This window comes from Diorhabda sublineata, chromosome 10 (genome assembly GCF_026230105.1).
Source record: "Diorhabda sublineata isolate icDioSubl1.1 chromosome 10, icDioSubl1.1, whole genome shotgun sequence".
NCBI classification, from domain to species: domain Eukaryota; kingdom Metazoa; phylum Arthropoda; class Insecta; order Coleoptera; family Chrysomelidae; genus Diorhabda; species Diorhabda sublineata.
In genome coordinates this window covers 13,263,064-13,289,216 of record NC_079483.1, presented here as the reverse complement: position 1 = coordinate 13,289,216, position 26,153 = coordinate 13,263,064, and the positions used below count along the sequence as shown (strand labels likewise).

Below are 26,153 nucleotides of genomic sequence, written 5' to 3'. Positions count from 1 at the left end.
TTGAAATGACTGTTTTCTTTTGAAAACCTTTTTGCTTCATGAATTAATGGCGAGGCTCATAAATACTGTAATTTGTTTTAGGTATAACGATATTTCTTGTTCGTATGAAAGGGTATATATAGTTGATATTGACTAACATGGTGTCAATTTGAGTATCCTCAAAAATTGTAGGTTCAATTAATTGCCCAGCAATAAAAACTCAGAAATATCCTTAGGTATATCTGTGTTTGAAATATTTTTATTCAATTATTTGGTATTATAAAAAAATTGATGTTCTTATTAATTAGGTTATCATATTTATTGTTTTAATTATCGTGATTTGAATTAGGAGAAATCTTCCCATAGGTAACTTTCTCAACTTCGATATTTTTTAAAAAGTAGGTGCAAGCCGTAATGTATCACTTATTCGATTCCAAATTAGACCCCAAAACTATATTGTTATCTTGGACAATCCAATCTATAATTCGGTCGTTTAGTTTGTCTAAAATTGTTTATAGGTGGCCTTTTAAATATATTGGTTGATTTTGATTTTTTTTCATGGTTTTTGAAATTCGCTTACAGAAATAAATCTATTAAAGTCGTTTGGATTCATGTCAAAATCAGGGATTCAATTTGAATATTTCCATTTGTATCGCCATATCTATTTGATTATTCACTGTACCACTTGAACTTGTCGGGTTGGTGTCTAAAGAGGCTAAATATCAAAATAACGTTTATACTAATGGAATTTTGAGATAATAATTTCAATTTGAATATATTTCATTTTTTATTGAATAGACTAAATCAACTGAAAAAAGTTCTGTATTCTGATTTTCTTTATTTTGATCAAATATTGTTATTTTTATTGATTTCAGTTCTATAAGTTCCATATCTTCCAATATGATTGTATTTTACATGAAAAATTCCCAAAAATTAACTTAGAACGCGTGGAGGAAAGTGCTGTTTTGAATAAAAAATTGTTTCCCTATTTCTCATCATAAAAAAACGATTTAAGGGGCTTCGTAAAAAATTTTATTTTCAATGACCACCCTACTCGTCCTACAAGCTCAATTCGCGCATGAGCGAGCTTGGAAATTCTTTTTGCAACATAAAAGAGAACCAAATTTGATTCTCAGTACTTCCATTCCACGTTATACATAAAAAAGTGGTTAGATGTAAATATTATTAGAGACGGGGCAAACGAGAACAGTTCATAAGAATCGATTATTTTTATATATAAAAAAAAAAACGTTAGTGTAAACGAGTCACGTGATCAGGACTGTCCAAAAAGAGAAGGAACTATTAATTTCAGACTATTTTTTTTATATTTAAAATATTTATTTTCTATTTTCATCAAATGATATCATTAGTTGTAATGCATTCTCAAATAATTCATTTTAATTCCCATAAAGGTAAATAAAATTTAACGGCATAAAATTTTATTTTCCCAACGGTTGATGATTTAATTTGGTTCTCGAGACAATCAGCATAATACAATTAATAAGCATTTCTCAATAAGAATACCGAGGTTGATGAATAAAATACACCAAGTGTCTCGTTTCAAATATCAATTGTTTATATGTAATTGTAAATAGAAAGTAATGGTATTCCATTTTACACATAAGTATTATTATACATATATACATTATGTTACATCGCAGACTGCCGAGATTATTATAATGAAATACTGAAATTTATACAATATTGACATTTTGGTGTAGAATCCTTTCCAAATTGAAAACTTAGTACCAAATTGGCAGCAATGTATTGAATATTTAATTAATCCTAAAGAACCCATGATTATCGATACGTTTCCCAAAAGATCATAGCAGAAAGCAGCTTTAGATCTTTATAAATGTAATGAGATAAGGTACTAAATAATAACTGATTATTACTCTAGATTAATATTCTGAAGAACCACCCTTCATATTTGATTCAAAACAATTCTGGTCACATTTACCGTCATAACAGATGACACTTAATACCTGCTCCTTATTATGTAAAATCTAATCAAATAACCCGGGCAATAATAACGTTAATGATGAAGAAAAGTCAATTGTTCACAAATGTTACTCAGAGTATAATGTGCCAATGTCTCAAAATGTGTCACTCGAACCCAAAGTCTGTGGGTCGCCAACAAAAGTGCTTTCGCCCCCAAACTCCCAATCTGTGGCTTCCTGTAGTTTATATTTAATTGTAAATAGAAAGTAATGGTATTCCATTTTAAGTATTATTATAAATATACATTATGTTATATCGCAGACTGCTGAGATTATTATAATGAATTGAAGACATTCTTCTATACGATGATAACTATAACAAATAGTAACGATGCAATTTGGTCTTACTAGTAATAAATGATCTCTTAAGTACGCTAGCTGTTTCAATCTCCAATTTCACAACAAAACATATAACAGCAAGTCATTTCGGACGTTTAATCCATTAATTTGGCGAAATTATAATTTTTTTGTGTGATTAATGAATAAATTAGTTAAAAAGTTATTCCGTGAATTTGAAAAAAATCAAATAGAGTGTGTTTAAGTTATGTGACCCGATTATACTTGCTATTAAAAAAAATGGGTGTTGAAGTGGAATTGCCATAACCAAAAAGGTTATCGATGTTTGAAGATACAAGTTGGTTGAGCCAAAAACAATATAAACGAGTATATATAAATATATTTTTATATGACAACTTATTGTTATTGCTATTGGATACAGTTACACACCGTTTAGGGTCGGGTTTGCACAAAACTGCATCACAATATATCACTAAAAAGAGCACAGCTGTTGCAAATGTTCAAAATGGCGAAGGGCCAAAATGCTATAAATCGAAGAAGAAACTTGTTGATGGTTGAAGATCATGTTGGTTTGAATCCTCAGCCCTTAATTTATATTTAGTTTGAGCTTTTGAACGGCAGAAGGAGTATTCCTGGATCAAAAGTTCATTTGTTCATCAACGCGATTTCGTCTAACTGCTTCCACTAACAAAGTTACAACACTGTTGGAACAAAAGGCTTCAGGTTTCACGAATAGCAGTCTAAGCTACTTCATCTTCCATTTCTTGAAGATGCACTATAGAGAGAAGAAAGTTTCTGTATAAAATTGTGTTTCTTCTGAGTTGGTTGAGATGACAGTTGCCAATATATTTTTTTACATCAACTGAAGAGTGAGAATTTTTGTCAAATTGTTGGTAGATGATCCATTTTTGATTTATGGATGTTATTGTTAGGTTTGGAAGGGCTGATTGAATTCGAGCTGGAAAGTTGTGGCAATGTATTTCCCAGAAGTGAATTCTGAAAAAAAAATTATACAAAATAGTAACGTATTCAATCAACATAACAAATAATTATGTGAACCATATAACATAAACTATATGTTAGATGTACTCCTTCAGCATTACAAAATGTTAATTGAAAGAAAATTGAATCATATGAAAAGAACTACGAATAATTACAGTAATATCACATGAAACTCACATATTTCGTCCTTACCAAGCTACTATATTTTTGAAAGATTCAAAACCTCGGTGAACCTATTGATTTATTTATAACTAGTCTTCATACATTAGCCTAGTATTGTGATTATGGCAAAAATGTCCGAAAGTCACTAGCTTTGGGAAAAACTTACATTACAACAGTGCTGGGTCTAACAGCTAAACAAGCGGAGTTACAGGCTTTGCAAAGTAAACAACTCTTTAGTATCCATACACAAATTTGTCGGGTACAAAAGTAGTGCGTCAAGTTGAAGTGCGCGAATAAATAAAGATAAAACGTTATCTAAGTGCGGATTTTGTGGTCTACGGCCTCATACACGAGAACAGTGTGGTGCTAATCCGTCTACATTTAACAAATGAAAGAAAAAAGGACATAGGGTCTCCGTCTGCACAAAATACAAATCAGGTCAGGTGTCCCCAAGTTGATAAAATAGATTTAGAGAATAAATATAATACAAAGATTACGATTCTGACAAGGATATGTATGTGAAATCGATTTTATGGTATATATTATAATCGATCATGAAATTAATAATAAAAAATTCTAAAGAATGGGTTGTTCCGTTATATGTTTCTATATATTCATTTTCCGACAGCGGTACTGGTATCAGTTGTCTTCCAAAAAATTATTAACTCTGATCTATTTAAAAATATTAAATCATCGGATAGAATCATAACCGGTCCATCTTAGGTTAAATTTTCGATTCTAGGGACGCTAGACAAGTTTGGGTTCATCGACTCAATATCCAATTTACCCTGGAAGATGAAGGGGAAAAACAAAAATACAATATTTCAATTTCCCTTGCGTAGAAGAATTTGTGACCAGTGAATGCAATGCCGTCTGAAATACTATCTAAGGGGCCACAATCATTGAGGATAATGTATCCTGTTATACTTTTCCTTATTTGACATCTGCTGGAAACTCAAAATCACAATACGCTTCAACAGTGTTCAGACTAAAACTATTTTTTTACCACATTTGATTTTTGAACTTAGGAATGGTTATATGTTTGTCTAATATACACAATTTCATAGTTCTGTAATAGAATAATTATAATTTCCCAATTAAAAATATTAAACCGTTCTAGAACTTGTATTGAAAAGTTTGGCTGCTTCTTTTGCAAATCATGTCAACTTTTTCAAATTAGATTCTTAAAAACGAAGTAAGTGGTTCATGAGCAGTCACTCAAATTTCACTATTAGTTCTTAGTTATTGAAAATACACTTCTTATGATGTATCTGTCTTGGATAAAGATGTACCGTTTAGAATCAAACTTAGTAAGCCCATTTTGTTTTAAAATATTTGTGAAGAATTGATTCCATATTATTGGGGCTTGTTTGAGACCTTTCTGACATTAACAAATTTGGTTGTGGTCGTTGTAGCCTTCAGGTACTTTCATTCAAAATATTTTCTTCTAGTTTTCCATGGAGAATCTATTTTTAATTGACGATTGTGATGGCCACCATTTTATCCAATATAAGTGGGCGATCCAGTATTTGACCGTAAAATGTGACAGTTGTGCATGTGCCTTGTATGGAAGTAATGTGAACGGACTTTTCTTCAGTTACTTTAATGCGCCAATGCGCCTGATGGAGATGGCACCAAGGTTAATTTGCAGTGCCCAAAATGCTGCAGCTAAGCCTTAGTGAGACTATACGGCAGCGATGTCATCTCCATATGCCGCAATACGCTACACCTGAGGCTGTTGTATGCTAGGTTATAGTTTTGTCAAGGAATTTTACTTGGAGATACCGGTATTGTAGATATGACTACAGACTTTAATCATTTTGCACTATCGAACTAGTGTAAATCAATGTTTTGTTAATATGAGAAGTTTCATCTGAAACCAGTATTTCTTAAGTTGTGAAAAAAGATCAGACCGTAGTATTTATAAATTATAATTACAAGACTTGCTTTCAACATACCTCATCACTAGCCTTACGATTAATGTGAAATACTGATTCAAATGAGTAGTAAGTCGATTACTTTAGTTTATTTGAACTAATATTCAGCTTGATGACAGATATTTTTTTCCAATTTTCAACTCAATTTTGTAGATGTAATATAAATTGACTCACCCTTGATTTATCTCCTAACCTATCAATATTTTTCATATCGGCTTTATTCGTTATTCTTAAATTATCAAAATATTCATGTGCAAGTAGTTTCTCACAAGTCCATCTTTTCATTGGATCCAAATCTAGACATTTCTAAAACATGGATATAATATAATTATATTTATTCTTCCAAATGTTCTTATTGGTGTTTCCTTGCCACGTTCCCAACCAAATTATGTATTGTTAGGATCGGATGTAATATCCCTATTCAGTAGTGTACACTCAAATATATGCCTTACAGCTCTACAACATAAATTGAGCGATATAAGTAAAGTTTCCCATCTTAATAAAGAAACTCTATTAGAATTCATTCTTAACAATACATATTTCTTACCTCACCTAACCTATAAATTTCAATTTCACTTATAACATTGAATATCATTCACTACAACTTATCCTTACCTAATTTATAAGAGTTCAATTCATTCATAATCTAACCAATTAAAAATTAATGAAAATTCCTATACTAACCTGAATGAATATTTAAATTAATCAATATTTCTATCAATGTCAATTTAAATATTGAATTTTGAATTCTATGAGTTCAAAAATTTTTATACGAGGATATATTCAAAAGTTCTTAGCCTCCTATAGAACCAAACAAAATTTCAATGTCAAAATATTTTATTACTCAACATATTCTCCTCTTAATTGGATACATTTATTACAGCAAACCTGCAACGTCTCTAGACCTTTCAAAAAAATGTTTCTTCTTGCTCTGCAAACCAAACCTCCACAGCCTTTATCATCTTCTCATTGAAGAAAATTTACGACCTCTGTTATGAAATATAAGAACGGGTTATCCGGCACTTTGGGTATCTAAGCGATTTGCGATAGTGCCAAAATAATCTTTGACATTATGAGTACCAGAAATATACCAATTTGAGTAGAGCGAACTTTAACTATCAAACCACAGAATAAAACGAGGTCAACTTGTATGTAAGCAACACAAATTTCGTTCTGCCACTAACCAATCGTAACACTAGTGTTTAAAAATGTGTCATTAATTCCTAGCTTCCTGCTACAATTCCTTCAGATCAGCTAGATTAATCCTTTTTGATTCGGTTTGAATGGAGAATATATATTTCTCAGCATATAGTCACTCCACAAGAAGTGGATGATGAATTTTGATAAACAGAAAAACAATAGCTTCAATTTTCCGATAAAAATAAAGGTTTGAGTTCGGTTATTGAGTGTATGTATTCGCCAAGTGTGGTTTTCAAACGAACGACACGTGTTTTTCCATCGATATTTAATGACTCTAGCTAGTGGCAATTCTAAAGGAAAGGTACTAGTACTAGATTATTGTTATTAATATCAGAGGCTGATTTCAACAATTTTGGATGTTGCTGCAATTGATTCAAATCGACCGACCAGCGCTTTCAATAACATTGTTGTATTTTTGTACATTGTATCCAGAAAGTTAGTCTATCAACTCGCATTTCCGAACAGTCGATTTGGGGGGGTAGGCAGTTATAGCGGTGCCTTTCAGAAAATAACCAGGGATCAGCGGTTAGAGATCACTATCGGCGCTGAAACTATAATCAGAGTAGTTCTGCAAAAGTTATCTACCAAAGTGAGAACCATCTACGAATACTAACAGAAGTTTAATCGGGGCACTGTCGCCTCAAAAAAAAACACCTGATGATGCTAAACCTAGCAGATAATGCGGCATATAAGTTTTGTTGCACAGAGGACGGAACCTTTATCCACAATAGAGACTTCTTTTCTCAGTTCTCAAAACTTAGGCAAACGGGGCCTTGGAATCAACCAAAAAAGAGGTGATTCGTTGCGTGGTGTAGGCAGATTGAGACCATAGAATTGGATCACTTCTTATCAAAGAAAGAATAGCCCCCTTCCCTTCATAATAGCTTCAAAGCGGGAGCCAAAACGTCGATAATTTCCAACGCGGTTCAACCACTTTTGTTCATATATATATATATAAATATATATATATAAAAATATTAGATTCATCAACTTCAAAATTGAATATTTTTATTTTGATATGCATGTTGCAGGTGATCGATCTATTGACTAACTGATATTACGCAAATTGTCAATGTCAAATCCAGGGCCGGATTTAGATTTATAAGGCCCGGGGCTAAAATAATGACGGGGCCCCCTTAAGGAATTCGAAAACCCGGAAAAATTCACAAAATAGTATCAATACGTTAGATTTGTGGTATCAACACATCAAAAAATACAGAATAATTTCCAAATGATGGGGCTCTCTTGGACCTGGGGCCCGGGGCTATAGCCCCTCCAAGCCCCTAGCTTAATCCGGCCTTGGTCAAATCATATTTTGATAAAGATCGAAATAAATCGAAACGTCAAATTTATACCTGTTATAATAAATGATTTTCTATCAAAAGATTGAAATAAATTATCACGTTAACACAAAAAACCTTTAAAAAGTACTAAAATTAAAGGAAATTATATAAAGTGTGAAACTAAGAACAACCGTCGGCCGTAACTTATGAACAAAAAATTATAACGAAAATTGGCCCCGAAAACCACTTGAAAGTTATTTTCAGAATTTTAGGTCCACCAATAGATGGTGTATTTGAAAATATAGAATTAAAAAGTATATTATTTGAAAATTCACCTAATCAAGTACGAATTTTGTGCATTTTTTATTTTACAAAGTACAGTCTGTCTCTTCCAATGAAACGGTGGGGACAGTAAGAACTTTGTAATGAGAAAATACCTGTAAGTTCGATTTTGGTCAGCCGATTAGTATTACTTTGATGTTGTTAGAAAAAAGTATATAAATCGTAGACAATCCAATTAGCAACGTGACTACTAGAGGGCATTGTTTCATATATTTTAGATGTAGTGATTTCTCTTGACAAATTCAACTAGAAGCATAAAAGTTTGAGTCCCTAGATATCTTTAGAAATGTGTAAAAACAGAGATTTCGCCCAAACGGAAATTAAAAACGTAGTCTCTGTCAAATAGTTCATAAACTTTGTTGTGGGATTGTAGTACTCAAACACCAAAGTGTACTCTTCAATATATATTCAGAGCTCTCAAATACTTATGTATCTATTATCGTGGAATTAATTAATTGAAAATTATGGTGAGATGAGATAAAATGAAAACAAAGGTTCTTAATATTTACTAGATACTTACTTGAAGAAAGTCTAATGTAGTGGCATCCACCATTGGTAATCGTTCTTCTAAGGGTGTTATTTGTACCAGAGTTGGTAAAATAATGCCACTAAAGAAATCATTGTTTTTTAAAGCTTGCATATGCCGTTGTAATAACTCTCCTAGCGTACATCGTATCAAGAAGAGCTGGTCAACATCTGATTTTCCCGGCCAAAGCGCTTCTCCTTTCATCAATTCTGCTAAAACACACCCTAAAAAATATTATTAATGATATTATCATGAAATTACTTAGTCGAAATCTACGTTAACGTTATAAAACCGTATATAAAAAAGTAGATTGGAGGAATTTCCAATGAAAATGTCACATTAGAGCCACTTCGATAACTACAACTACATAAAGGAATGACTCTTTCTAGCATTTTGATTTCTGTTTATAATAAAAATTTTGAATAGAAGTACACACATGTATTGGCAATTTCGATAATCATTGATTTAGAATATAATCGTCAATTCTATAATCAAAAATCTCCAAAATTACCAACAAATTGTTTATATGAAACAAGTAGTTTTTATGTTTCAATTGTATTGAAATTAAACAAAATCATGAATTGAACAATATATAACTTTATAAATTTTCTATTTCCACTTCTTTAGGGGTGTCGATGTCAATTTTTGGTCTTCTTTTTGGAAGGATATTGAGGGGAGTAACAGAAACGGTTTTTCCGGAGAGGAGTTTCCTGCACAACTTTCCATTTTCTAAACATATAATATGTGTAGATCAAAGCAACGATGAGTGTACTTGTAGTAAACGTAAGCCAGGAAATATTAGTCTTAACAAACGGCTTGTGTGTGAGCAAACGTAACGATTGTTATTAAAACAATTACGATATGATGTAGTCCATCAAGTCCCGAAACACACAGACAAAAATCTTGACGTTTCGGCTCAAACTTTGAAGCCATTATCAAGAGAAAGGTTGGGATAGGGTGGTTATTTGTTCATTAATAAGAAGTGATTTGATTCCATAGTCTCAATCTGCCTACTCCAGGCAACGAATCACATCTTTTTTTGGTTGATTTCAAGGCCTCAATCTGCCTACTCCTTGGAATTCCACCGAGGAAATGAAATAACTTATCATTATCTAACTTATAAAAATTCAACGTCAATCATAATCCAACCAATTAAAAATTCATAAAAATTCCTATAGAAACCAGAATCAATATTTCTATTAATAAAAATTCCTAATAACGTCACTTTAAACATTGGATATATAATTAATGAAAAGCTCAGACAATATATTGAAGTTAGTCCGCTTTGGTGTTTCATTGCCACGTTTCCAATGAGAAACCGCTTATATTTTGTGTGTGTGGGTGTCAGCAAAGAGTACGGAATAGAATGCATTTCGAATTCTTTCACCGCAAGAAATTCGAAACGCCACTAAGCACGGGTTTTTAAGAAGACTCTAAAAATGTTTGGTAGTTGGGAGCAACCATTTCGAACATTTGAACATTTACTTCAATTTAATTTTTAGTTTTGTTCTTCTCCTCTAAGTGTAGTGTTTTTGAATATTTTTTAATCAACTGAAGTATTTTAACCTTTGTCATTCGTTGTAGAAAATAAAGTGACGTGAATTGATACATCCTCTTCGACTCTTCGAGTACTAAAATGTTTTTTTAGAGACAATAAAAACACCTACCTATAGCCCATACATCAACTGGTGTACCATACTGAGTGTCACCAACTAGTAATTCTGGAGCACGGTACCACCGTGTTGCTACATAATCTGTATATCTTTCTCCCGGATCTGGAAATAGTGATATTCTATTCAAGTATTAAGACATTAGCTCTTTACTTATTGTAAATTGACAGTAATTTATGCATTACTGGATTCTGTGATAATCAAATTTGTAATCAGAAACATATGGTTCCATGACAACAAAAAACTGTGTTTAATAATTTATTTTCTCATTGCGTTAATCAGCAAAATTCAAAATGTTATTGGAAAAAACAAGTTATTTGATTCATTTACAACTACATTGAGAACGAAATAGAATCTTTGAAACCCAAACAATCATCTGTTAAATATTAACCAGAAAATTCAATAGACATTGCAACTGAAAAAAATAATGTTACAGTTATTGAGGAAAAACATCTAGATCCAGAGAACTAGTTGACAATAATACATCATATAAAAACTTATTGATGTTATATAAAATTATTTTACAAATTCATATAATAACCTTCATAGAAAATTATATTTATATTGTAATTATACTACTCATCACGGTTTACCGTATAAAATAACACCTAGTTGTGGTTCAGAGTTCAAGAGCAATGGCCTGTAAGACTTTTGTAAGTTACATAAAATTGAATTGCACTATATTGCAGCAAACAATAGTAATTCTAATTCACCAGTCGAAAGATTTCATTCCAGTTGGATTGAACATCTTCTTAGACAAACTAATAGAGATTTGACACCAGATCAATTAATGAAACATTCAATTTTAGCATATAATATTCCTATTCATTCCGTTGCCCACTTAACACCCTGTAAAATAATTAAAGGTCATATAAATAATCCAGATCCTTTTGACTTAGATGATCTTTAGTAATATCGCACTTTATTCAAAATCATAAAGAATCTTCAAAATTATTTAACGATAAAATTGAAGATAAAGATACTGAAGTAAAAGCGAGAATAATAAAAGAAATGAAAATAGAACTGACCCTCCTTCATATTCTAACCAAGACATATTTGGAGACAAAAAATTACCTAAATTTATAAGAGCCTAAATTATTAAAAACTCTGGTATACTTCTAGAAACAAACAAAGGAACTCATCATAAAAATAGATTTGGAAGATATTAATAAGCAAGTAGAAAATTTCAAACAATATTTTTATACTTTAAGAACTAGTTCAATACAAGCGAATGCAATAAATCCTATTTCATACCATAACTTTACCATAAATATTTATCCCAATATTAGATTTGAAAGAGGTTTAAGAATGCTTTGGAAAAATAGATAAATTTTTTGGAACTCTCGATTCGAATGGTACAATAACGCGAAAAATGTTCTATAACAACAACAATTATGAATATGAATGAATGAACAACATTATGGAATTATCAACAAAAACTTCAGAATAACTCAAATTTTATAGTACAAGTACACAAATTAATTTGGATTGTCAAAATTTAATTACACTATTTTATAATATTGAAGACGCAATAGCATTTTCTATATTTAATATTGAAATATTCAAATACTTTTTACAAAGAGGAAAAAATACAATAATATTCCAACGTATTATCTCTTTCCGGGCTCACAAGTAACTTTTTTCAAATCCAAAATAATCTTCGCTACTCATGTATCAATATTAAAATCCCAAACCCCTGAATTTTTCCATTTATATCCCGTCATCCAAAATCATAAAATATGTATTCCTTCTCAACCTTACTTGGCCAGGAATCCAGAACAAGTTATTTTGATTAAGTGAGAATGTCCCGTTCTGGAAAATAAGTATTGCAAAGAAAAATTTTAAATAAAAGACAATTGTACTATAGAACTGTTAAATGGCCGTCCTCCTACAAACTGTTTTGTAAGTAAATCTATTCTAAGAATATATAATAGAACAACTGACAAATAGTGAAGTTTTAGTAATTCAACATTTCAACACTAAAACGATATCCAAATGCATTTCGGATCTTTATTTAGAAGTAAAGCATCCATCAATTATTAGGATTCCAAGAAATTGCAGTATTCGAAGAGAAAATGGAATTGTTTCAACTAACTTACCAATTAAAAAATGAAACTCGATCATTTTACCAAAACTAAATTTTAAATTTTCAAACAATCAAATATATAAATTACCGAGTTTGAGTCAAATAGAAAAGAGAAAGAATTCTGAATAGATTTGTTAAAGTGAGTGTTTAGATACTGTTGAAGTGATATATTAATGCTAAGACATTATTGTCTGTTTGAAAAATGTTGTTAATTCATATTGCGTATTTCAATGTTCAAAAAATGTTAAATATTTGCTTACTTATAAATTTTCACAAGACTACTCGGAACTGTTTTTTGGTGCTATTAGAAGTAGAGGTGGATTCAACAATAATCCTACTGCACGTCAATTTGAAAATACCTTTAAAAGACTTTTAATTCAACAAGAAGTAAAAGCAGGAGATTCGGGAAATATTATTACATTGGATTCTACTGGCATATTGCATTGTAGTAGCCAAGACCTAGTAAGACTGATAATATTCAAAAAGATGCAGAATTTGAAAACCAACTGAAGCAAAATATTGAAGAATTTCAGTATTTAAACTCGAAATCATGGAATTTGACTGATTATGTTTGAGATGTAGTTAGTAGTTATTGCAGGATTTGTGGTAAAATGTTTAAGACAAATTATGCTCACGTTGGAAGAAACAACCTAAAGGGATTTTTTTAAATTCTTCGAGGACTCTCTTGATGGAATATGAAAGAATAAGAAAAACATGAATTCAATTGGAAGATTCAAAAATTCTTGGAACGGAATCTAATACACGGAAAAGAGAATTTTTAGAAATGGTTCACATTCATAAGAACGAAAAATTATAGCTCTATTTAGTAAATCCTAATAAAACTACAAATAACTGATTAAGTGCTGCTTCATCTTTGAGCCGTGAGCAGCAGAGCTCCATCACGAAAGTCGAATTTTTCGTCGAATGAAGAATTTAACTAATACACAAACAAATCTTTCCATAAAATGAATTTCTTGGAAATGATATCAATTCTCAATCTTATTTCTTTATATGGAAAATTTGCTATTCCTCAATAACTTTTCATTTCACAAGTTAACTCTCTCTCTCTCTCTCGAATGAAAATTCATAATTTCAATAGACCCGGTGGTCTCGAACCCTCTTGTTCAATTCCAATTGACAACAAAGAAAAAATTGTCATAATGACAAGAAATTTCGAAAATGGGAAGTAAAAAATTCACCCTAGCAACGATCATACTCGTATTATTCATTAAATAGGAGGCGGTCCATTTCAACAATTACAACGATCAAAATGATTTCGGGCGTTTTGTGCTAGAAGAACTGAGAAGAAAACTTTGAACTTGAGAAAGATAATTCTTCAACATCACCTCTACTTGCATGCGAAGTTCGAACCCTCTAGTTAAACTTTTTCTGGCCAAAAAATCAGAAAATATAACAAAAATGAGCATAAAATGGAGAGGGGTGGAAATGAAAAGTTTCGACCTTAGACAGGAAATCATCTCTCAACTAATTGAACCTACATGTGAAATTTCATTTTTCAGTCGCTTTTCGTTTGACCAGCAGGGGTGAGCAAAGGTCAAAAACCACTTTTTTTACACTGCGACCCCTCGAAATATTCATTTGTTTTCAACCAAACTCTAATAACATCAATTCGCCGCCAAAGAAGTCATGTATACTGCAGACATTCGAAAAACCATCATAATCGTGTTCAGAAGGTCTCAAAACATGGGAAAAATGATGTGCCCCCCATTTTTCTTCTAGTCATGCCTACCGTAATAGTCTAATTTTTCTTCGAAAAATTCGACTAATAATTTTTCTATTAGAATCATCATGATGTAGTTGATCTATTGAAATTGTCAGTGTCAATATCATATTTTGATAAAGACTGAGGTAAGTTGATACATCGATCGTTCAAAAATTATTGAAAAAAAAAGAATATACACGAATTGAGTATTCTGATTAGCTATTACAGTTTATCTTTATTTTAAGTTGCATTTTTTTGTTCTGACTTACTACGAATATAAAAGTGCATGTGTAGAGGTTGGGAATAATTTTTATATGAAATTGATAAAGAAGCTGGACAAGTATCGTTTCAAACAGAGATAATAGTGCAAATTATGGATACACAACCTTCTATTGGTTGATGAATAGTTTCATTTGAGATGCTAACCACAAGCTAAAGTATTGTCCCAGCATATACGAATAAAAATTTTCCAGTCTATACTTACTTAGCAGTCTTGCAAAACCAAAATCACATAACTTCACCACACCTGTTGCTGTCATGAGAATATTTTCTGGCTTGATATCCCTATGAATACATCCACGTTGATGACAATAAGCTACAGCTTGAAGCGTTTGCCAAATTATTTGTTGTGCAAGCAGCTTTGGACATCCTCTTGGATATTTTTCTAATTCGCTGAGAACTGTTCTATCGCAGAACTCAAACACTAAATGAAGGCGGCGTTTTCTTCTGAATATTTCAATAAGGTTGACTAGGTTTGGGTGCTTGAGGTTCTAAAAAGCAATTTAAAAAATGGAATTTCAAACTCTTCTAAGCACCCTGATAATGTATTACCCAAACAAAAAATCAAGAAGAAGAGAAACGAAAATTCAATAACGGCTTCAAAATTATATTATGCACAAAACTGTAATATTATCAATTTGATTATTTTTTCATAACGTATCTGACTCTAAAATATGAGGTACCTTCTATAAATACGCAAAGAACAAAAATATACCTGAACCATACTATTTTAGAAGAATTTAATACCCAACTGGCAAGAATCTTCTGGAATAGTATAGATCCATGTTGGATGAGTACAGGTTTTTTAAACGACAAAAAGTGTCATCGTTTTCTATTTCTGTAACATCAGCCATACAATATTGACATATTGCAATATTTATGGCCTACAATAGCATACATTTGGTAAAAAGTGGCCCTCCTCCATGAAGGATAATAATCTATTAAATTTAATTGTATCGTCACCACCTTCTACTCCTAGTATTGTAATCTACTATTACCAGACATTTGGAAACTCTTGTTACTAAATAACAAATTGATCACAAATATTTTTTTGGATGAATATTCCCAAACTTGCTTTCTAAGAAAGAGATGAACTAACACTTTACTTAATGAAAGAGAACAATTTGAAACCTAAGTGGATGATGATAGTGCTATCATTTTGTTTAAAATTGGATGTTGGTGTTGGATCACAATATCGTTTCATAATACGTCTAAACTACCAATAGCATTATGATACGAGTATGTCAAAAACAGTCACAGATAACAAGGACTGTGTTGATAATTACATTTAAATTACATACCTAGTGGGTAAGAAATCTATTATCTATCATATCTTATTCGTCCTTCCCAAGTCATTATATTCAGAGGAAAAATCTTTCTAACAAATTTAATCGATATATTTTACTCTTATGTCACTGATAGTGTCTTCTTCAGTTTCGTTCGACGTCTTTTGTGCTTAACAGTCTAGCTGCGATAGTTTTAGTTTTATCCGAGATTAGTGTCCTTAAGAAAATGTATTTGCCGCTGCTTCTGGTAGAAGCTGGCTCCCACATAGCAGCTCACTGATACCATTAGCGAAGACATATATCCTATATAAACGCCAGTTTTACTAGGTGCATAATGTGTAACTCTACTAGCCATAACTCGTTATTTAACCCTTTTTTCTGTGTATAATTGGATAATCGGCCGATTAAGGTGAAGTTAATCAATAATAACTTCATCAAACCAAATTTATCATACTAATTACATCACTATTAACAATTATTACTTCATTTGGCGGATTGCTTCAGTAATAAATAGGTATTCGCCGGTGTAATAATTTTACCTTTGTAGTAAAAAGTGGACCGTTGGTGCGAGTGGAAGGAAAATCGTTAGGGAGCTACCTCGATCCTAACGAAGACGCTGTGGGTCGCCAGAGCTTACAAACGCCTGGGCAAGGACTTATATGGAAATCTCTTCCTGTGCCCCACTCACACGAAAGAACGCACTATTTATGCAAAAATGACTCCACTTGAGGTTGCTGAACAAACTCGGGGAGACTGACACACTTCGATCCGGGACTGGATTCCCTTCAATCGCAGGACTGAACTCTTTTTTTGAGAGGCTCTCCATTTATACAAGAACCCTTTGATGACCACACTTCTCATGCAATTTGTCTTTAGAGGTATGTAATATATAGAATCAACATATATTGTTGATGTTTTCTTGTTCAGGTTAGTAAGTCTAACGAGTTTAACAAATATCAAACTCTGACGAAATTTGCTGGATCAGTTTTTTACAATAATTGTTTCAGCTCGTCTGATGTTATAGTCACAGAGCTTTTTATGATCAAGTCATTCTAAAATATTATTCCCTTTTTTCTCTGATTGATCTTTCATATGTCCGTGTTTATTACATTTTTATCACTTGCTACGTATCTCAAATATAAAACTTTCTCCAATAATGTGTGCTCCTGATAAATATTTACTTCCAACAGAGGGTATAGTGTTGTAATAGATCTAGAATATTTTGGATCTCTTTCAAATTTTCAAACTTATCTGAAAAATCGACCGATGAAAGACAGTAAAAGCAAAGATCAAGAAAAGCTTCAACTTCCTTTCGGTTCCTCCACAACTGTCACTACTGGAAAACAATACTAATTTGGAGTGGCCTGCATTTCTTGGGCCTCCTTCTCCTTAGCTAGTGGCACTCTTCAGGATCGCTGCTGTATTAAACTGCAGTTTAAATTCAAAAACTCTTTGTATCTATCAGCATGAAAACGCAAAGAATTGAAATTTTAATAATGATTGGTTGTGGAGATAAAGCACGTACGCAGAAAGAAGTATGTACGTTATTTGATAATAAATACCCCAACCGAGAACCAATTTCAATCCACTATAAGCAAAATCGAGAAGAAATTCAGTGAAACGGGTCATGTCAAAGACTTCCCTAAAGGTAGTAGAAAACCAATATCAGAAAAGAAACAACTAGATCTTCTGTTAGCCTTTCAAGATAATTCCCACACCAGTTCACGCAAGTAGCATTAGATGTTTTTGAAAAAGGTTCTTTTCTCGGATGAAGCTACATTTCTACTAAACGGTCATGTCAATCGTCAAACTTATCGGTACTGGGCTACAGAAAATCCACACTGGATGCAAGAGTACCGTACTCAATACCCAGAGAAAGGGGCGGGAAGAATAGATAATAGGATTATTGGGCCATACTTTTTTCGAAGAAACCTTTACAGGTACTCGATATTTAGAATTTCTTCAAAACTTCTTGCTACCTGAGTTGAACCTGAGCTAAAAGAAAGGATACGTATTGAGACAAATAACGTTATAGAGAAGGTTCAAGAAGAGTTCGCGGCACGTCTTTCTCATTGTATTTTAACTGAAGGTAAACAATTTGAGCACTTAATTTAGGTTTCGTGGTATTTAATGAGTAATACATATTAATTTTTCAAACAAATACAAAAATTAATTACTGTACATATTGATAGGTTGCAGAATTTTTCTTCAAAGTCGCCGGTGTACGAAATAACGAATTTATTCCTTTCATTTGCACCAAACTGTATAGCTAGAGTATATGAAATATATAAAAATATCTGTTTAAAAGGTAAAATAGGAAGGTATTGTAGATAAACGTTGATGTACACTAAGCCCGTTAGGAAACCTTTATCTGGTTTGGATCGAGAAGGACTCTGTGGGAAAGGGTGGGCTTGGATGAACGGTTTCATTATTCTTATTGGTCGATCAAAAGATCGGTTGACTAGTTGATCCTTATGGGGATATAAGTCCTACTAGATTTTAAAATTTGAGATAGACATTTTATATTATATTAAACTGAATGATGTGTTGTTGGGATTCAATTCAACAAGTACACTGGTGTTTGATTATGCCACACTTCCACTAAGAAAACGGAAACAAACTCTTTGACAGCTAGCTTATGAGCGTTTATATTGTTCAACAAATGTGGATGATGAATGCAAAAATAATAAATCTTTCGATTCTTGTTATTCTACTGATATTTATGATAGGTTTTCATACTTTCAACAGTCTAATTTCCCTAAGTGCTATTTTCCTTATAAGAGGATCTTCTTCGCTTTCGGCAAATTTTTTAATGGCTACTATTTCTCCGGTATCCCTGTTTCTACATTTGTAAACAATGCCATAGCTGCCTTCTCCCAATTTTCCAAGTTTTTCATATCTTTCCATGATCTTTGACGGTGTCCTCTTTCTGAAACAAAAAAATAAGAATCTTTATCATTAGTAGATTAATTATAACAAACAATTTTTCTTGTATCTGATATCAACCAAAGCTGCTTGATATTCCTCCTATAAATGTTTCTAGATATTTCAGAATTTTCAGAAGCACTCCAGCTAACTACGCTTATGGATACCTAAAGCACATTTGAAATCACTCTTTTATCTGTTATCTGGCATAGACAACTAAAAAAGACTAACAATAAATGAAAAAAACGCCAATACCTACTGAGGAGGGCTAGAGCGGAGAAGGAGAATATTTTGCAAATGATACAAACAAAACAAAAACGTAACAATACACTAGTTACAGTTTGTTGACTCATGGTATTGAACTTTGAACCGTCGTAACAAACATAAGTTGCTGATCCAGAATTTAACAAATATTTTATTCAACAGATGATTTTACTGAATCAATTAATCAACATTGTACACTGTAATTTTGGTTGTTAATAGTATGTTTTGATGTTCTAATAAAGTATCTTTTTAAGAAGTGACTTTTGTGACAGAAACTTTTAATTGGCGCAGTCAGTAGTATATTGAATGAGCCATTAGTAATCATCTTCGTTATTAATCGTTTGTCCCCTGAACAAAATCCTTGGGAAACATCTCAGTTCATACAAACGTGTTAAAAAATCAAGAAGTAGTTGAAAATGGAATTTTATTTGTTGGAAGAGGTAATTATAATATCATAAGGTAATTTAAAGTCCTAGAAGATGAGAAAGTAGAAAGGAGAAAACTCGTCAAGTTTGAAGATGAATTGAACATAGGAAATAGCATCAGTTATAACCGAAATGCACATCAAAATCGTAGTTAGCCTGTAAGCAAACATAACTTTTCATATTTTTTCACCTATATGACCGATACACCTCACGCCCAAACTCCTCAATCAATCCCACCGATCCCCTAAGTTTTGACGCGCCCAGTCTCGAAATGACACAAACTCAATCCAAACTCAATAACAACAAAATAATACTGAAATTATAAGATTTCCTCTTCACACTACAACATTCTACATTAACTTCCGAAAATCAGACACAAACCAAAAAAAGGATAAATCTATTTTCAAATCAACCATTGAATTGAATGAATGAATGAATCTAACAATAATTTGAGAAATTATAACATTTAATAAGATTATATTTGAATACTGGTATTTAAGGTTTGTATGTTTCTTATTTCTTAGACCTTCTGATATATTAATGCATCTAAATGTTCTTGATTTTAGGTCCCTTCTGTTTTAAAATTAGTTTATTTCATAGTTTTTAAAAGAAAAATGAATTTTGACGATTCGACTTTTCTTTAAGTCTTTATCAATATATGATATTGACACTATCTATAGATCTATAGATCATATAAATTATCTAATTATTTGAAAAATTTTATATCAAAAATACATGGGATTTCAAAGAAAAAATTAAAAGTATCAAAATTCCTAATGAATATGTATTTATTTCGTTAGATGTGGTTTCTTTATATACAATTATTCCCATTACCATTGTGAAAAATATATTAATGAAAAAATGGGACAAAATTAAAGAATACACAGAAAAACCTCAAAATGAATTCATAAAAGCTATAGAACTTACACTTACAACAACATATTTCAAATATGAAAACGAAATATACAAACAAATTGATGATGGTGCTATGGAAGCTTCCATTTCAAGTGTTATAGCATAATTGGTAATGGAAGATCTTGAGGAAACGGTTCTAAGCAAACTTGATATAAATATTCCATTCTTTTTCGGATATGTAGATAATTGCATTACTGCTGTACCAAAGAATCAAATTGAAAACATGAGTAAAAAATTCAATTCTTATCATGAAAAACTTTAATTCACAATCGAGGTTCAGCAAAATAATAGAATCAATTTTCTTGATGTCACATTATATGAAATTAACAATAACATAAGTGCAGAATGGTATACGAAACCAACTTGGTCCTCAAGATATTTAAACTTCAATTCGTTTCATCCTATGTCACAAAAAAGATCGGTGATAAAAAGTTTGGCTGATAGATCTATCCAACTATTAGATCCTGAATTCAGTTGCTTAGCTATTCAAAAAGCAAAACAGATACTATAATCAATTAAGAAACAAAACATTAATCCTTGCCATACATACAACGCCTTTCCCGACAACTATCGATTTATTTCAATGAATATTATATTAGTGTAAGTCATGAAGGACATAATACCTACATTATTCAATTATTTCACTAAGCTTAAATCGAAAACACCAAAAAACAAAACAAGTAATATTATATACCAAGTGCTTTGTACCAATTGTGATGCTGTCCACATAGGACAGACATCTCTGTGTTTAGAAAACAAACTAAAAGGTCATCAATACGATAAAAAAATAAAATTGCACTAACGATTTTATAGGTTACCTCGTTATGAATGAAGTTGAACTTTATAGGTTAGGTGAGGTTAGTTGGTTGTTAACGGCGTTGAATTTTTATAGAATTTGTTTTTTCAAAATCTGAGAGATATGCATAAATTATACTAAGGTTATTTACATCAGTTTTCTTATTGATACATTGATCATTTTGGGAACATAAAATAAACGTTTGTTGTAGTTTTTTTCAGTTGTCGAAACTTTGGCAGATTCATAGTTCATATTGTCTTCTTCATGAGTTCTAATGAACATCTATCAGGATATAATCTCCTATCACTCTTGTGGTAAGTTATCCGACTGATAAGTGACCTTTTCGACTGACCAATGTAATTTTTATCACAATTTGACCAAGGTATTTCATATAATATGTAAGGCAATTAATTGATTGGTGTTTTATCTTTTATTTTAAGAAAAATATTTCAATATTGTGTTGTTTGAAGATTCGAGAAAGTTTAGGAGTAATTGTTATTATATATGGTAAATGTGTATCAATCGGTGAGATATAAATGTCGGAATTAACGTTCGAAGGTGATATCGGTTCAATTTTAAGTCAGTGTCAAATGTGTTATAAAAATTCGTTTCAAAAGTTATGAAGGGTATGAGTTTTCATAAAAAAGTTTGTAAAGTATTTTAAGGTTCTATTATGAAAAATTGGATCCGAAATTTTGAGAACTCTATCTTTAATCTGTTTGATTAATTTAATCTTAGTGTTATGTGGTTGATGTGAATGATAATTGATACATCAGAGTTTATTGGTTTCATTATCTTTGATACTTGTAAATTTAGTATCAAGAAAAGGGAAAGATTTTTAAGTAATTGTAAATGAGGATCGCAACTATAAAGTAAAATAGTAAATTATTTAATAAATATTATTGATAATATTTGATAATAAAATAATAAATTTCATTGAACGAAAGGGATAAAATTATATCATTTACATATTTTTTAATGAAGAATAATTTAAAGAGTGAAATCGATATTGCAAAATTCAAAATATAATCCATTACATAACCCGCTAATACAGGGGATATTGAAGACCCCATTGATTTTCCAAAGATTTGCTGGTAATTTTCATTACTATAAGAGTAATATGTGTTATTAAACATGGATGTTATCAATTCTAATAGAATTACATTATTAAGTTTTCAGTTTTTAATTATATCACTCCATTTATGTTGTAAACCTGTAAGACATATATTGAAGTGGACATTACGTAATAAGGATATTACATCTAATCATAATAAGATGTAATTCTTTGGTAATACCATATTATTAAAATATTCTTTGATTTTAAAGGAATCTTTTATATAATAACTATTGTTATAATCATAAGATATAGTCATAATTTCAGTTAATCATTTAGTAAGAGGTTCAATCGGGGTGCTAATTGATGCTACAGTGGGTCTAACTGATAGAGTTGGTTTATGATTTTTTGGTAAACAGGGGAATTTAGCAGAAATATCTCAATGGTTTATCAATTTTATTTGAGTTTCTTTGTCAATTGGTAAAAAACCAATTCTTGACAAAAAGTTAAGAGCTTTTAATTTATTATATTCATTGTCTAGATTTTACGTCTCTCAATAAAATTTCGCTTGAACGCACATATTGACGTTTCGACTACTTTAAAAATAAAATGATATTCATATCAGACGTCAAATTGAATATTGATTTTTGGATCGTATGAGTTAAATAATTTTTTTAAAAGAAAAAAGAAAATTCGAGACACCACAAATCTCAAATAATCAATTCTCCAATGATGAAAACATAAGTATTCGAAGGCTCGGAATACATATCAGATAGAGAAAGTGCTCAGAGGACATACCTTTTGGGAATCAATTGTAACTGGCTTCCAATCAACCACAGTTTACTTCCGTTAAACCATTTCTCCATCCAAACGAATCACGAATTGTGTGAACACTATGCGCTATACGAGTACTTTCTTCTCATGCCATTGTGTTTGCATCATTGGCGTTGCCGTAGTAATGTTAAATATCGATGTTTCAATACACCACAAATCGTTTGGTGGCGGATGTTTCCATTTTCTATTACTAGGAATTTGTTTCTACCTTGAGAGACCATAATTTCATTACGAAAAATTCGGTTTGTATATTTATTAGTGACACAACGAAAATTGAAAGAGCGGTACCTCCGTTTTTTTTATAATATGGTTATGAAATAATAGTTGATGCTGATTTATGACATTTGTAGATACTATACCTATCATAATAACGCAATATATCCTCGGAAAGTATTTTTTCTACGACCGTGCGCTTTAACCCACTTTCCCGCACGCATTTTAGTTTTGAAAGAGTCACTTTCCCGCACTAGTGCGGGAAATTGAAATTATGCAAATTTTGACCTTATTAGATAGTTTTTTACTTCGGAGGTTATAACTATTGTTACTACAGGTGAATAAATATTTACGAAATAGTCCATCAAATAAAATTTAAACCTTTTCTAGCTTTTTGTAACATTTTTAATTTTTTGAAAATATAAAATAATGAAGATATTTTTTATATAACCTTGTACATTGTTCAAAGGAGTGTCACAAAACAACTATCAAACCACCCGGGTTTGATATCAATTGCTATGACAATCCAGGCGTGTAATTGTTACTAAAACTTCAAAGTTGTTCAAAACGCCTTGGAAGTGACCGAATAGGTACAATCTTCTTCTAAATTAAACCACATTAAACCAAATAATTCCACTGGACCGGCAATTCTTACTAGTCTACAGAATGCTGCAAATTGTTTTTTCAATATTAAGATTTATAATACTTAATAGTTTTTAGTTAAAGTTTTGTATATTATTATGTTTGTTGGAATAAAATAATTTTTGAAAAATGGGTCGTTGTGTATACGGTCGTAGAAAAAATAATGTTCCTAACTAATGCGTAAAGTGTCTTTCCGCACTTGACTCCTTGCCTGAACTCCGCTCCGCGTCATTCGGATCAACTGCAGTCGCGTGCGGGTAAATAACACGCACTTGTTAGGAAAATAACTATTTAATAACCATTTCCAAGTTGTTGAAGACTACTCTTCACTATATATAATAGATAATATTTTTGACGTTGTTATGTTATGAATTCTCCACTTCTTTGCATTTCATGGCGAAATAAAAAATTGTTCTCTTCTACATCGAATTTATTTTGTTTTTGGTATGAATTGGTGGGGTCCTATTCAAAGTTGGAAATGTGGGTGTTGTAATACATTATTTGAATGTTCTTTTAAATACCTATTCAGCCATATCAATATGTACAGTAATTGATTTTTGTATTTGTTTAAAAAATTAATATGTATTACTCATTAAATGGTATTAAAAGAAAATGTTTATATGTTATCTTCATTTAAAAATAAAATGTATATTCTTGAATTGAAAATATAGTTCAAAATAAAATCCCAAATAACTCATTTAATTCAACAGGAACATGTACGTGATATCAAATGGGCAATAGAAGAACCTAGAGATTTGGTTGACCAATTGCAGTTTAAACCAAATACAACGAAACCTAAATTAAATGTATAAATTGTTTACCTTCAGTTAAAATACAATGAGAAATCCACTGATTTGGAAAGACGTTGTTCAAATAGTTGCGCACCAATACAGCATAGTGTGGGGGCGCACCATCTTGCTGCAGCCATAAATCATTTCTGTTTGGAAACAGCTGGTTCAATTCAAGTAGCAAGAAGTTTTGAAGAAATTATAAATATCGAGGACCTGTTAAGGTTTCTTTGAAAAAGTAGGGCCCAATAATCCTATTATCTATTATTCCCGCCCAAAAATTAACTTTCTCTGGGTATTGAGTACGGTACTCTTGCATCCAGTGTGGATTTTCTGTAGCCCAGTACCGATAAGTTTGACGATTGACATGACTGTTTAGTAGAAATATAGCTTCATTCGAAAAAAGAACCTTTTTTAAAAACATCGGATCTCTGTTATTTTGTTCCATAAAAATTTCACAAAAGTCAATTCGTCTATCAAAATCATCTTCCATAAGCTCTTATACTAAACTTACTTTGTGGGGATGCCACTTTTCCTTCTTTAGCTTTCTAAGAACTGTTGAATGGTCCATGTCTTGGATAGGTGTTTTCATGACATACCTCTAGCTTTTTCACAAAGTCATATTAGTTATAAGGTTTGGCAAGCTCAATGTAATAGACTTTGGCACCTGTGTCAATGAAGAATTCAATGGGCACTGCAGCAAATTCATCTTTCATTTTACCAACACATGATTGCGTCCTCGGAATATTGTAAACATTATCGGAAGCATAATGGTAGTCAAATATTCCAAATTTTCTCTAAAGTTTTCAAAATCAAAGAGTCTATATCTGAATATAATAGTTTGGATAGATCTCCATATTTTTGCTTGATGTAGCCATAATAAAATTCATACATAATTGTTTTTAATAAGTCCAATATGGCGAAGTGGCTTATCATATGTTATTTTCAATTTTTCGATTCGGATGTCCACAAAATTATCATTAAACACCTCAGAGGCTGTGTAATCAAGGCAGCACCCTTAGACCGGCGTACACTTTACCATCGGGTACACAAGCGAATATCTTGTCGTTTTTCCACGTTTTCTATAGTCTTCTAAAGAGATTGAATTTATTAGGTATTTGAATAAGTCTTTCTCGAATTCATTTTTGGAAAGGTTGCGTAAATTTGTATTGAAATCAAAATAAGATTTCAACTAGGGTAATTGTGAAAATTCTTATATTCTATGAATTTTTATCGATTTAAGACCTTACTTTAAACATTGTTTGAAATTTGTGTAATGTATGACATATTTTTCTTTATCATACAAATTATATATCAACTTCGGGTCGGTCCTACCTAAAAACAAAGCCAGAGACAAAGTTGAGAAAATTATGTTACCTTTAAAATTCGTCACGGTCTTTGGCGTTCTAAGTGTTCGGTTAAAGTCGAAATCAGCTCGGTAAGAGCTTTTTCTGATTGGCCTAGATGTGTGTCATTTACGCTCCAAAAGTTCCATCACAGCCACAGCCTATTTTTAGCATTTGCG

The 26,153-nt window shown here is 31.5% G+C and overlaps 1 protein-coding gene across 4 annotated transcripts; it reads right to left on the bottom strand.

Moving 5' to 3' along the window:
- Positions 1–1,295: 1,295 nt before the first annotated feature.
- Positions 1,296–26,120, bottom strand: LOC130449741 (cyclin-dependent kinase-like 1). 4 transcript variants are annotated; one of them, XM_056787727.1, is made up of 7 exons: positions 24,662–26,120; positions 18,512–18,701; positions 14,692–14,977; positions 10,396–10,503; positions 8,723–8,952; positions 5,552–5,683; positions 1,296–3,272 (listed from the first exon to the last, which is right to left on the bottom strand). In XM_056787727.1, the coding sequence occupies exons 2-7, from the start codon at positions 18,677–18,679 to the stop codon at positions 3,159–3,161; spliced, it is 1,038 nt and encodes a 345-aa protein (XP_056643705.1). In that variant the 5' UTR covers positions 18,680–18,701; positions 24,662–26,120; the 3' UTR covers positions 1,296–3,158. The 4 variants fall into 4 exon arrangements, with proteins under 4 accessions (XP_056643705.1, XP_056643706.1, XP_056643703.1 ...); XM_056787728.1 differs by having other exon boundaries at positions 26,006–26,092; XM_056787725.1 differs by lacking the exon at positions 24,662–26,120 and adding an exon at positions 22,950–24,030.
- Positions 26,121–26,153: the final 33 nt, after the last annotated feature.